This window comes from Octodon degus, unplaced genomic scaffold (assembly GCF_000260255.1).
Source record: "Octodon degus isolate 3935 unplaced genomic scaffold, OctDeg1.0 scaffold00017, whole genome shotgun sequence".
Taxonomy (NCBI): Eukaryota; Metazoa; Chordata; class Mammalia; order Rodentia; family Octodontidae; genus Octodon; species Octodon degus.
The window spans coordinates 13,553,912-13,566,342 of NW_004524593.1; the positions used below are offsets into that span (position 1 = coordinate 13,553,912).

At 42.0% G+C, this 12,431-nt stretch overlaps 1 protein-coding gene across 3 annotated transcripts in view; it reads left to right on the top strand.

Moving 5' to 3' along the window:
* The window catches only part of Pld5 (phospholipase D family member 5), a 427,280-nt gene extending 422,552 nt beyond the window's left edge, over positions 1–4,728 (top strand). For 2 of the 3 annotated variants that reach the window (XM_023710314.1, XM_023710315.1), the window contains one exon: positions 4,022–4,728. In XM_023710314.1, the coding sequence (XP_023566082.1) occupies positions 4,022–4,269 (248 nt within the window). In that variant the 3' untranslated portion in view covers positions 4,270–4,728. The remainder of the gene's footprint in view (positions 1–4,021) is intronic. The other variant, XM_004626838.2, reaches the window with a different exon arrangement.
* The last annotated feature ends 7,703 nt before the right edge of the window (positions 4,729–12,431 follow it).

The following is a 12,431-nucleotide window of genomic DNA, read 5'->3' on the forward strand; positions in this document are numbered from 1 at the left end:
CCCTGGTGGGCTGAGCTGGCCACACACACACACACACACACCACACTCTCTCTCTCTCTCTCTCTCTCTCTCTCTCTCTCTCTCTCAAATAAATAAAACAATTAAAAAAAAAAAGATCTGTTTAAATAATTAGCAGCCTGTTCAGGAAATCTCCTAAGTCATCATGCAGGCGCTTGGTGAGAATGCAGACGGAGGAAAGACTCACCCCAGGCCTGGTGCGGAATTGCAGCCCTCTCACGGTTTCACGAGACTTCTGGAGAACCCTGGCACAGGGCCATCTCTCGCATTTTGAACTCCCCTGGGTGTAGATGAGCGGAGCCCTGCAGACTTGTCGGGAAGGTGCTGGATTAGTGGAGGGCTGGCAAGGAGGGATGAGGTCACTGAAGGCACTTGGGAGGCGCCCACAGCCTCACCCACCCTCGAGGGAGCTCGCCTGCACCCTGGATGCCACTTTCCTTAAAGCGACACTGCAATCCTAGCAAGCAGGTCCTCGGAGTGCACTTTGGGAAGCAGAGATAGCAGTCTCAGAAAAAGGTCAGTGAAACTGCATCCTAATTAAGATATAGATATAGGTATAGGTGTAAGTGTAGATATTAGAGATAGAGACAGAGATAGAGATGCTGAAGTGTACTTTGAAGGTTAGCCACATCATCACGTAGTAAAAGGTAGAAAAACACAATCACACTGGTGTAGGAATTCCGTCAGCCTGTCAGCTTCCCAGAGCTCTGATTCCTGAGAAGAACCTACTTAAAACACTCGAGGATCAGTAAAGGTGTGGATCTTGCTCCATCCATTGTATGAAAGGAAAAGGGCGGATTCACAGAATAAGACTTCCAGATCTCCCGTCCTTGCTTCCCTCAGCCCATGCTGCTCCCAAAGCCCTTTTGAGAGCAGCCTGACAACAAAGGGAGCAGAAATCTTGGTGTGTCAGGTATGTCCCCACACTGGGTAGCCACACAGTGAGTGCCTGTAGGGTCAGAGGTGGCCAGGAATACAAACGTGGGCTATGGAGTTGGTCTTGGCTCTAAACCTCAGCTCTGATCCTGCGCTGCTCCAGCCTTGGCCAAAGTCCTTAACCTTTCTGTGCCTCGACTTCCTCACCAGCCCAGTGAAGTAAGTTTTTCACCACACAGGACTGTCGTGAGCATTGAATGAGATAATGTCATGTGTTGTGTTGTACTGGACTTGGGTAGCTTCTCCCACTGGTGGTTCCAGGGCTTCAGGTCAGGGATGCCCAAGGACTGTGACCCAGGGAAGTTATTCAGTAGATGCTTCTGTAGTGAGCCCTGACTGGCCACCATGTGAATGGACATTCATGGAGATTAGGGACCTAGGTGCACCGTTCTTTGGCTATGAGACCCTGGGCAGATGCTTCACCTCTTGAGCTCCCATTTCCCATGATTAAAGGGGAGGCAAATCATAGCAACCATGTGAAATCATATACATAAACACCATGTGGTAGTCTCTTTACCTTTAGATTCCCTTAGATCCTGACCTCGGGCTCCGCTTCCCCAGCCCCCTAACCATTTCACGTCCTTCTCAGGCATGTGACTCTCTCTTGTTCTAGTTAAATTTCAGTGCACCTCCCATTATTCAGTGACCTGCTCCTCTCCTGACATGCAGGGCAGCATTAGAAACCACATGGAGTCGGGGAGATAGCTGAGCGGTCTAAGTACTCACTTAGCAAGCACAAGGACTAGGGTTCAACCCAAGGTACTTCATGCCATGCCTGCCCCAGAACCCTGAGTGCACTGTGCCAGCCAGTGAAACTGGGTGTGGTGGTGCACACCTGTAACCCCAGCACTGGGGAGGCTAAGACAAGAGGATCACTATGAGTCCAAGCTGTGTAGCAAGACCCTGTACAAAATACATAAAAAATGTTTTTAAAAAGAAAGGAATCACCTCTCTGCTGTGCTGCCGACACAGTGTGCAGACTTCTCTTGCACTGTTGCACACTCTTGCTATGATAATTGCTGTGTCCCCCCCCCAAAGCATGGGCTATAATTTTCAGTCTTATAGTCATAGCTTTGAATAGTGTAGTACCTGGGAGACATTCAGCACTCAATAAGCATTATGGAGGACAAGAATGATCACAGAACTATGCAGCATTGGCCCCCGTGTGGAGAAAAATTTGTTTTGCCAAAACTCTCTCCCTATTGGATTGTGAAGAGAAATTCTTTGGTAGCTGTTTTGGGTTGTCCAGCTCGTGGATCTGCCTGCCTTAAAGGTAGACTACACAATAGCATAGACATTGTAGGGTTTTCTGAGGCTGATCACAGTATGGGCTGAATTGTATCCTCTCAAAATTCATAGATTGAAGTCCTGCGATCTAGTACACCAGAACACAACCTTACTTGGAAATAAGGTCTTTAGAGAGCTGATCTCTTTAAAATAATATATTTAAGTATAAGAAGTAAAGCCATGGTGTTATGTTGAGCTATAGGGAACTCAGGTCAACAATTTCTGACATTGCCAGTGAAGCAGAAGACCCAATACTATTATGGACTACTGAACTCTTTTAGAATATTTTGCTGAGTTTACACACCTATAATATTCAATAACGGAACTTAGAAAAAATGGGGTATGCCTATGAATGTCCATTTTGTATCTGTGTATTCAAAGTGGCTAGGTTAGATATATAGTTATATTCTCTTAATGAATAGAGGAATTTGTTCTAATCATGTTTGTAAAAAGGATATCAAGTCTGCATCTTGTACAGCAATTAACCACTAGGAAGAATGTATGCAATGTGTTAATTATTGAAACTGTCCTACCAATTTGGTTTGAAACTGTCTCACTGCTATTTGTTTCTCAATAAGATTATGGAAAAAAGATAAAAATAAATAAAATAATATATTTAATGTGGTCACCAGTCTAGGATGACCAGTGTCCTTCTGAAAGAGAACATTTGCATGGTGGCATCTGCCTGTAATCCCAGGCCCTCAGAAGGCTATGGCAGGAGTACCACAAGTTCAAAAGCAGCCCAGGAAGCTTAAATTAAATAAACTGAAAATCAAATAAGAAGTGTTGGGGATAAAGTTCAATGGTAGAGCACTTGGATAGCATGGGTGAAGCTCTGAGTTCTTCTCTAGTACCAGAGAGATGATAGATAGATAGATAGATAGATAGATAGATAGATAGATAGATAGATAGATAGATAGATTGGTTGATTTGGACACCAGTAAGCTGGAGGGAAGAATATGAAGGGAATTAAGTGAGACGCCCATCTAAAGTCCAAGAAGAGAGGCTCAGGAAGGTCCTCCCCTCAACCCTCAGAAAAAGCCAGTCTTGCACACATGCCAATTTAGACTCCAAAAGCGTGAGAGGATTCCTTTCTGTTGTTTAAATCCGACAGCTTTGGGACTTCACAGGAGCAGCCCTGAAGCCAGGGGCATGTCTAACACCATGGGCATGGGCGGAGTTGGCCCTCATAGGGGGCCTGCCTGGACTCCTGGACCCGCCCCATCCGGGGATTCACTTAGCCCAAGCAGGGTGTGTGTGTGTGTGTGTGTGTGTGTGTGCGCGCGCGCGCGCGTGCTCGCACTCTTAGGAACCAGCATGTCTCTGTTTCCACTTTCTCTTTGATGCGAAGTCTTCTCAGCATTATGGTGTGTTTATACATACGGATGTGATGTTGTCTCTTCAGGAAGGTAGTAATTGTTCACAAGATTTTTTAAGTATATTCCTATATATTTTAAGTGTTGCTGTATTTAGTGTGTCTTGTGAACGTCAATAAGAAACAACATTTACAAAAAAAGAACAGCAGATTCCTTGTTTTGAGTTTCCACTTCAGAGAAGCTGAAGAAAATGCCAAAATAATATGCAAATATTAATATGCCATATGTAAGACTTCTTGGAATTTTTTTTTTTTTTTTTTGGAGCTGTCAACACAATTCTGCCTCCTTGTCATTATTCCCGAGTGTTTATGACTTTGTAAATAGAATCCACTCTGTCTTTCATTATACTGGGAACATTCCCAGTGCAGCCTGACTCCTCCCCATCATGTCTTGGTTTGTTGCAGGAAATTTTGACTGGGTGGGGAATGACTTTACCCAGAATGCCGGCACTGGCCTCGTCATCAACCAGGCAGATGCGAGGAACAACAGAAGCATCATTAAGCAACTTAAAGATGTGTTTGAAAGGGACTGGTATTCACCTTATGCCAAAACCTTACAGCCCACCAAACAGCCGAACTGCTCCAGCCTGTTCAAAACCAGACCCCCTGCCAACAAAACTGCCTTGGACACCCAACTCGAGGAAGTAAACTGATCGTCGGCATTCATGTTTTCCTATTTATACACCAAGGACTTGAGGAGAGAAAAACAATTTAATATGTCTTTTCTAGGGGAAAAAAAAGCACACATTAAAACAATTGAATGATATGTAACATCTCTAGCTAACAATATCTTAGCACCATGTACTAGCAATTTAAGACTTTTGTACTTGTTACTTCTTACAGATAATGTCATTCTGGCTTAGAAGTTTGTTTTTATGTTTGCATACAAAATGTAAGACTTTGATTCCTGTTTCCTGGTCCTTTCTGGTTCTAGAGCCCTTTCTGCTGACCACTGCTCAGCGCTTAGGAAACTTAGCATGAGGTGAGCTCTTTTCTTTAACACCATTCTTAGCACTGCTGATTAGGAGAGGAGGGTGAGGACCACACCGCAGGCAAGACCGATAAATCCTAGTACTTGCCTTGGTGAACCATCGCCAAAGCCTACCCGCGGCCCGACACACACACACAGCTCACATCTTGCACCAGCCTTCAACACTCTGGAAGAATACCCTTTTTGTATCTTCACTCAGCATCTTTTTAATATCATAGGTTTTATTTTACCATTTTATCTTCTCACAAAATATTATTATAGAGCCCCAACATTAGTCCCAAGTATGATAGCATCTTTTGAAAATGAATGAACTCCTCAGAATGGATACAAAATAGAAATAACCATCTTTAATTTTCACCTCTCAACTACATTCTGCCCCCCTACCGAATTGGTTCTTTAAAAAACACAGCCTGCAATAGGCACCTTTTTTCTCAAGCTCAGAAAAATGATGTAGCCACCTGCTAATATCCAGCAAGCTATTCAGTCTGCATTTTGAGAACAATGTAGTTTTCCACACTTTTTGTTTAGTTTACAGTATTATAATGGAAAGGTCTTGATGCGTGAGTGGATTTAAATTTCTTTATAATCATTATGCTGTTAAGAGTATGCCAGCAAACGTTTATAGAGCTATTTAATATACCTTCTGCTATTTAATATACCAAATGCTTTTCAGAGAAATGCAATTTAAATACTGTGCTTAACATATTTTACTAAGAAACAGAAATATTGGATTATTGTTCTATAATGTCATTGTGTGTTATTTTATATCTATACAATATATAACCACATATGAATGGAAACTGTTGCTACATAAGATCCCCAGGCAGGTGGCCTGGACACCCACACCAGTGTGGCTCCTGGCTGGGGGGCTCAGCACAGAGCCCTTCACTCCTTAGCCTGGGGTCTCTATTGCAAATGTAGAGACAGAAATACTCACCTACCTCGCAAGGATGTTGTCATGGTAGGAGATATTTATAACTTGTTTTGAAATCAAAAGAACCTATATAAATGCTAAGCATTATAATGTTTAATCTTTTTCTTGAAATAATCTTTGTGGTATCCTGATAGAATCAAGACCAGGTCTTCCTCAAGAACCCAGAAGAGGAAACAAGTCCACCACTTCCTGTCACAAACGTGGTGGCAAGAATGCAGTGACACAAGGAGACCTGGATTGTCAACATCTGGACGGAACATTTTTGTTGACTCACTTTGGCATAAACGATATCAACCCAAAACTAGACATTGTGCCAGGGGTTGTTCTTTAGGGCCAGCATATCCGTGTGTCTTCAGAGCAAAGACGAGTAATTTCAACCATTGTTTTTCATTTCTCGAGGCTTGCCTATTGGGATCGCTCTAGGTAGAATGACTACTGTTGGTCACCAAGTGGTCACGTTTCTTTCTAATGTTGTTTCATTTGTCCCTTAGCCAGCCAGTCAAAGCTAGAAGGACGCTGTATGGTTAAGGCTAGTGCACTTTTATAGTGTTGGGGGGATTCTTAATGGAATTCTTCATCAGTAATGGCCAATACCTAAGACTCCAAAGATGCACCATATGCATAGTCCTTCTTTGGGTAAGGAGTTCTCTTCCTGTCATTCAGGTAATGGTGGCTGTAGTGATGATTTGAAAATGAAAGAACAGAGTGGTGACAAGCGAACCTACCAGGTTCACCCTGGGATAAACAAAAAGGTTGGGCTTGAAAAAGGACATCTAAGGGGGGAAAATGGTTTCCTCCCTATAGTGTAGGCCTAGAAAAATGGCCTACACTCTTGCATCCATGTCATAGGAGAAGAGGATGTCATCCTTTAGGAAGTGGTCATCTTGCTGTTTACTTCTGAGCCCCATCAAAATGATGTCCCAGGACCTGTGCCCCCATGTTTCTGCCAGGTGCCAGCAGCTTCAGAATGCTACAGAACACAGTGACATGCTTCACCAAGGTAGTCAGGTGGTAGACGCAAAGCTGGCCTCCTGCACCAACCAGGAAAATGGGCCCCATGCTGAGAACACAGCTCAGGTTCTCTCCTCCTAAGAGAACCTCCCTTGCTATAGCAGTTCTATCCTTTGAAGGCTCTGTCTCCCCCTCGAGAGGTGGCCTTTCTATCTTTGTATCTGTGCTAAATAGATTACTAACTTTCATCCCTCCCATTATCAAACATCCCAGGAAATACTTCCCAAGAGAAAAAGAACTAAACAAAAATACTTTAATCTGAGATTATTGGATAGATGTCTATACCAGGAATTTTAGGAGGATTGTGACTACTAACCTTTTTTTTTTTTTCCCCTCCATAAACACTTCAGAAGTCATTTCCCAAGGGGGAGGAAAAAGGAAACCAAATACAATTTGAGACCAAATCATATTTTGAATTCCTCTGTCACTAACACTAACTTAGTGCCTTATTTATTCTGAAGTATTGGTTGTAAGCAGTGACTCGCCACATGAAGACGCCTCCTACTCCAGAGTCTAGTGTGACCATCTGCTGGGCCAGCCTATGAGAAACTTATGCATGAACATCAACGGTTTTGATGCAGCCTGTTTCCTTCCCACCCCAAAGGATTTATCACCCCAAAATCAAATCACTGAAACATATCACCAAATATCAATCCTGCTGGCCTTCACTGCATCGTCACTGACCCTGGCAAATCACAGCTTATCAGATCATGGGAAAGGAAGGAGAACTTTCTGAGCTTTTACCTATGCTCTGTAAACGTCATATGTTGGGTACCTGAAAATGACAGAAAGGAGGCACACTGAAAATGGCCCTGCTGTCTCTAACAAGCCTTGTAAAGGGGATTTTCGTAGACTTCCACATCCTGTGGAACATATGTAAAGTGAAAACTAATGTCTTTTAAAAGTGAGAGTAGGAAAAAAAAAAAAAGTCAGAGTAGGCTAGCTCAAGAAATAAAAGGTCTGTGGAAGGAAAACCTTTGCATTTGGATAGCTTTGAGCACCCCTTTCCCTGGAATCTGTGCTGGGGTTTGTCTTGCGTCTGGTTTGGTTCTTAGATGAGCCAGGTCACATGTTGGGCTGGTCTTACCCTTTTAAGAATGTGTTTTCATGAATGCAGTTACCGGTCTGTTCAAAGTGCCTCGATGGGCCCAGGACTGACAGAAGTATGTCTTCCACCAGCTTGCGGCTGTTCTCAAGTGACTTCAATCCATTCTGAGATCACGGTTTATTGGTAGAAACTTTTATTGACCTAAATTCCAAGGGAAAATTAAAAGACTATGAGAATTTCTTGATAGAATCAGATCCAAGGTCCATCTGTCTCAGGAATTCTGTCTGGGAATCTGACCACCCACTCACCCCCCCCCATACATGTGATCATTTATGTGTTTCTCAGTCCAAAATTCATTTTATTATTTTTTAACATTTAACGAATGTAAAAAGATGCCTTTAGCTGCAGCAGAAGAATCAGGTCCTATGATGAAAAGATATTTTACTACTAGAGATTCAGATTCACCCCCTAAAAGTATCTATTGTGGATATCAATTTTTCCCCTATGCTTGTTACCAATATACTGGTGCAATTCATTATCAAGCTTTTAAAGGAGAAACTAATATAGTTCTCCCTTGGCCTAGGATAAATGGAGTAAATTAATCCACATTCAAACATTTTCCTATTTGCTATAAACTAACCTCTGTCCTTTTCCTTTTAAATGTTACTAACCAAAGAGCTGCTTATTTTTACCTTACTGGCTAAATCAGTGTAAGGCTTTCACTAGCCCTCAAGTCAACTTCACTGAGATTTACTTTCCATTTGAGAGAATTCCCATCTTTGGCTGAATTATGACAATACTACTTTTTACAGTGACTTGCTTAGATATCCTCCAGAAAGATACCTTAAAGCTGTAAAATCTTACTTTTCTTATTTTCGACTCATTCCAGTCTTGCACTTACAGGATTATAAAATACCGCTGATTCCCTAGACTTCTTTTGGCAACCTAACTAAAAGAAATGTGAAATTTGGCAGGCCATTATGTATTTTCTTTTGCTATGTTTAACTATTTACTTCTAATTCTGTTGCAAACAAGCTCTTGGAATTTTTAATGTACCTTACATAAATAGGATAAACATGTACCTGGACGTATCTATATTATTAACATTCTGATCACTAACTAATTTGGTGAGATATAGGGTTCCATTTGTAGGGAATCATTAAAATGATCAAATCTTTCCTATAACCAGATGCTCAATTATTTTCAAAAGTAAATTTATGCAGTTGATTCAAACTGTAAGATGCAGCATCTCTTTTTCTTCTCAGCTTGATCTCAGACACAAACTTGTCCTCCTGCTAGTACAAGCGACCAAGTAAATGTACCCGGCCCAACAGGCTGTGGGACAACAGGTTTGTATATTCACCCAACAGACACTTTGTAAAACTACTCCCATCCTCTATACCATTTGTTTCTACTATTGCTGATGTGGGGAAAATAAGTGATCTCTTAGTGAAGAAATAATTACAGAGAGTGCAAGCTACCCTGTGGTCCTTTGACAGAAGAAGTACCTGTGGATGCAGCTCCCTCTCATAGTCATCCATTGCTCTGTCTTTTCTAGGGCTAAAATCCATAATCAGAGACACTTGTGTCTTCTCAGCAAACCCATTTGGTTGCTATATTTTTACAGTGTTGGGGATCAAAACCAGAGCTGCCTAGGCAAGTGCTCTGTCACAGAACTGCACCCTGCCCCCAGCCTCAGCAAACCCGTTCTGAAATGGAGACTTGGAGCTCACCTTGAAAGCCAACTCCTCCAAAGGTACACATTTGCTTCCCATTTGGCCACTTGGAAGTCCAGGAGAGTGGAACTCGGTGCCTTTATAGGGCCCACAGGATCATGTTTGGCTGACGTGCTATCATAATTTGGATTTAAGGCAAAGATTGATCTCTGAAAGAATATGCATGGCATGTGCATATGCTGATACCCTTCTTATAAAGAGAAGAAATCCGTGGAAGCACACTTTGTTTTAAAGTTGTCATTTCCTAGTTTAGCAAAGGTTTAATAAAGTGAACTTTTCAAATCTGCCATAGTCAATAATTTCATTTGATTGGAAGTTTCTGGATCTTATAATTTTATGGGTTTTAATTAAGCTAATAGTAATTTCATGAGATGATCATGTGCAAGGGCCCCAATTAAATCATTACAAAGGTGAAAATTATTTGTGATTCATTCTTACTTCATAGGACAGACTGATTACTAAGGGGAGAGTTATTTTTTGTAAAGTGGACATCAGGCTCTCAAACTCATTCCCCTGGGCTTTGGACACTTTGAAAACTTGATTGCATTGTAGATGCTCTTGTTTTCCACGGGATAGACAGGAATAGTTGAGCTCCACGTTTCATGTACGACACAAATGCAAACACAGTTTCTAGTTTAGAGTTTTCTCATAAGGGTGACACTGATCTGGAGACCGTGACCTCATTTTCCAGAACTCAAGAAGTTCTGTGTGACTTTCTGACTGAAATGAAGGGTGGAGGTTTTTTAAGGCAACCCAGAAAATATGATTCACCAATATTCACGTGGACCAGAGATTCTTCTATAATTTGATTTACTTAAAAGGGAAGATTATGTACTTCTTCAGAAGGTGTGTTTATGAAAGGTAAATCCAAAAATTAATTTTAAAAAAGCAACACCATAGTTTAAGAAAAGTGTTGACAGAACATGTTGAAAATCCTGCTTGCCAAAGTGTCCTTGAAAAAAAAAAAAATGAGTTTTGTCCCAAGCAATAAAGCTATGTGTTGTCCCTATTTCTTAAGTAGACTTATAGTTCTCCTAGTGTCCAGAAGAGAGGAGGCCCAGGCCTTGTGTACAGGCAGGTCATGTTTCGTATTATATGAGCTCTCCATACTGGTCACAGTTGATTGTGTCAAGGTTCAATATCTGAGTCCAGGTGACTCCTTTTTAGGCTATACGGTGGCCTAAAGGAAGAGGATGAACCCAGAAATATGTGGTCCAAACCATTTGAGTCTGAACATGAGAGATAGAAAATAAATGAGTGACAGAAATAAGAACCAAGATAGATACAGTCACCGTCATGGCGCCATCTTGGAGCAGGAATGGCATTCACTTGGGCCACTAAGTCCAGAGGCCTTTTTGATTCACTATATCTGCTTTTAGGTTACTGGAGAAATGACTGATTCCTCAACAATGAGACTGGACTTTGTAGTTACTGGGTTGCTTTCCTATCTTCCTTTCTTATGTATTGACATAAATAAACTCACATTAACTGAGATAGTCTGATTTGTGTTTGTTCTTTGTAATCTAGAGGTGCCTATCTTAGCAACTTAATGAAGTGGGAGTTGGCCTCGCTTTTAAGTAGCTTGGAAGTAAAAAAGGAAGAAAACAGACAGTGTAGTATGCCCTGTGTTACAGCTGTACTAGATTGTTGCCCAAACCCTCATGCCCTCCAAGCTGGGGTTTTGGGAAGGCGATGGGATTGTCCTCATGAGTGGTCCACTAGTGAGTTTAGGAGCTGTTCAAAGCTGGGGCCCTGGCTAGAGTTGTCACTAGGGCTGTGAGCTGGAAGTGTTTCTCTCCCTCCCTGGCTGCTCCCCTCTCTGCTTCCTGGATGCCCTGACTTGAGCAGCTCCTCACTGGTCCCTTCCACCCTGTCCTTCCTGCACTGGAGCCATGCAACAACAGGCTGAAACTCCAAAAGCCATGAGCTGAAATGAACCTGTCAGTCTTGAAGCTATGGGTGGGTGCTGGAAACTGTGTCTCAGTGGTGAGTGGGTTAGACATGGACTCACACCTGAGCATGAGTGTCTCCATGGTGAGTCACACAGATCCACTCCATCCCTGTGAATATCAGATCAATCATCACCCCATATCCTACATCCGTAAAGATGAATAAGAAGCACTGAGCAGAGAAATAATAGTATTGTGCACATGTGCGTGCATACAAACACACAAACACACAGTCTTTTAGGAAATAACTACATGATAAATGCAGAAATTACTGGAGATAGTAGAGAAACTAGACATCTTGAGGCCCAGACCCATTATTTGTAAGGAAAATGGAGCATAGAGCACACACTGAGTTAATAAAGCCAGCTGTGTTACAGATTTCAATAATGTTTTAAATATACACTCTCATGATTTAAAATGCAAAAGCTTCTAAAAATATGCTAAATACTTGGTGCAAACAAGTAGGTGACAGGGGTTTGTGGAAGACAGAAAAGAAACCACTTCTAAGAGGCTTGACAAAGGAAATGGCCTTTGTGACACTGTAGAAGCAGCAGGGGAAAGTTTAAGTACGGCCAAGGCTCAGCTTGGCATTGCCACTGACTCTATTTGGATAGAGGTTAGTAATATCATTTTAAAATAATAATTGATAATTGTGCATTTTGTTTAAACTATAGGCCATCATGGACTATCATTCAAAATGAAAATTAATTCCACAACTACCATTTAATTCATGAGGTAAAAGCAAATGCCAGGGCTGGAGAAATAGCTTGGTGGTCCAAGCACCTGCCTAGCAAGCACAAGGATCTGGGTTCAATCCCCAGTACCACATGCCATGTCTACCCTCAGTTACACCACGCAGGCACTGAAACTGGGCATTGTGGCACACACGTGTAATCCTGACACTGGCAAGGCTGAGATAAGAGGATCACTACAAGTCTAAGCTGTGTAGTGAGACCCTGTACCAAATAAATAAATGAATATTTTTTAAAAAGCAAATGCCAAGCAAGGTACAGTGGCACATGCCACCCAACACTGGGGAAGCTGAGGCAGGAAGATTGCTGCTAGTTCAAAGGAATCCTCAGCTACATAGTGAGTTCAAGCCCAGCCTGAAATACAAAGAAAGAGCCTGCCTCAAAGAAGAAGAAG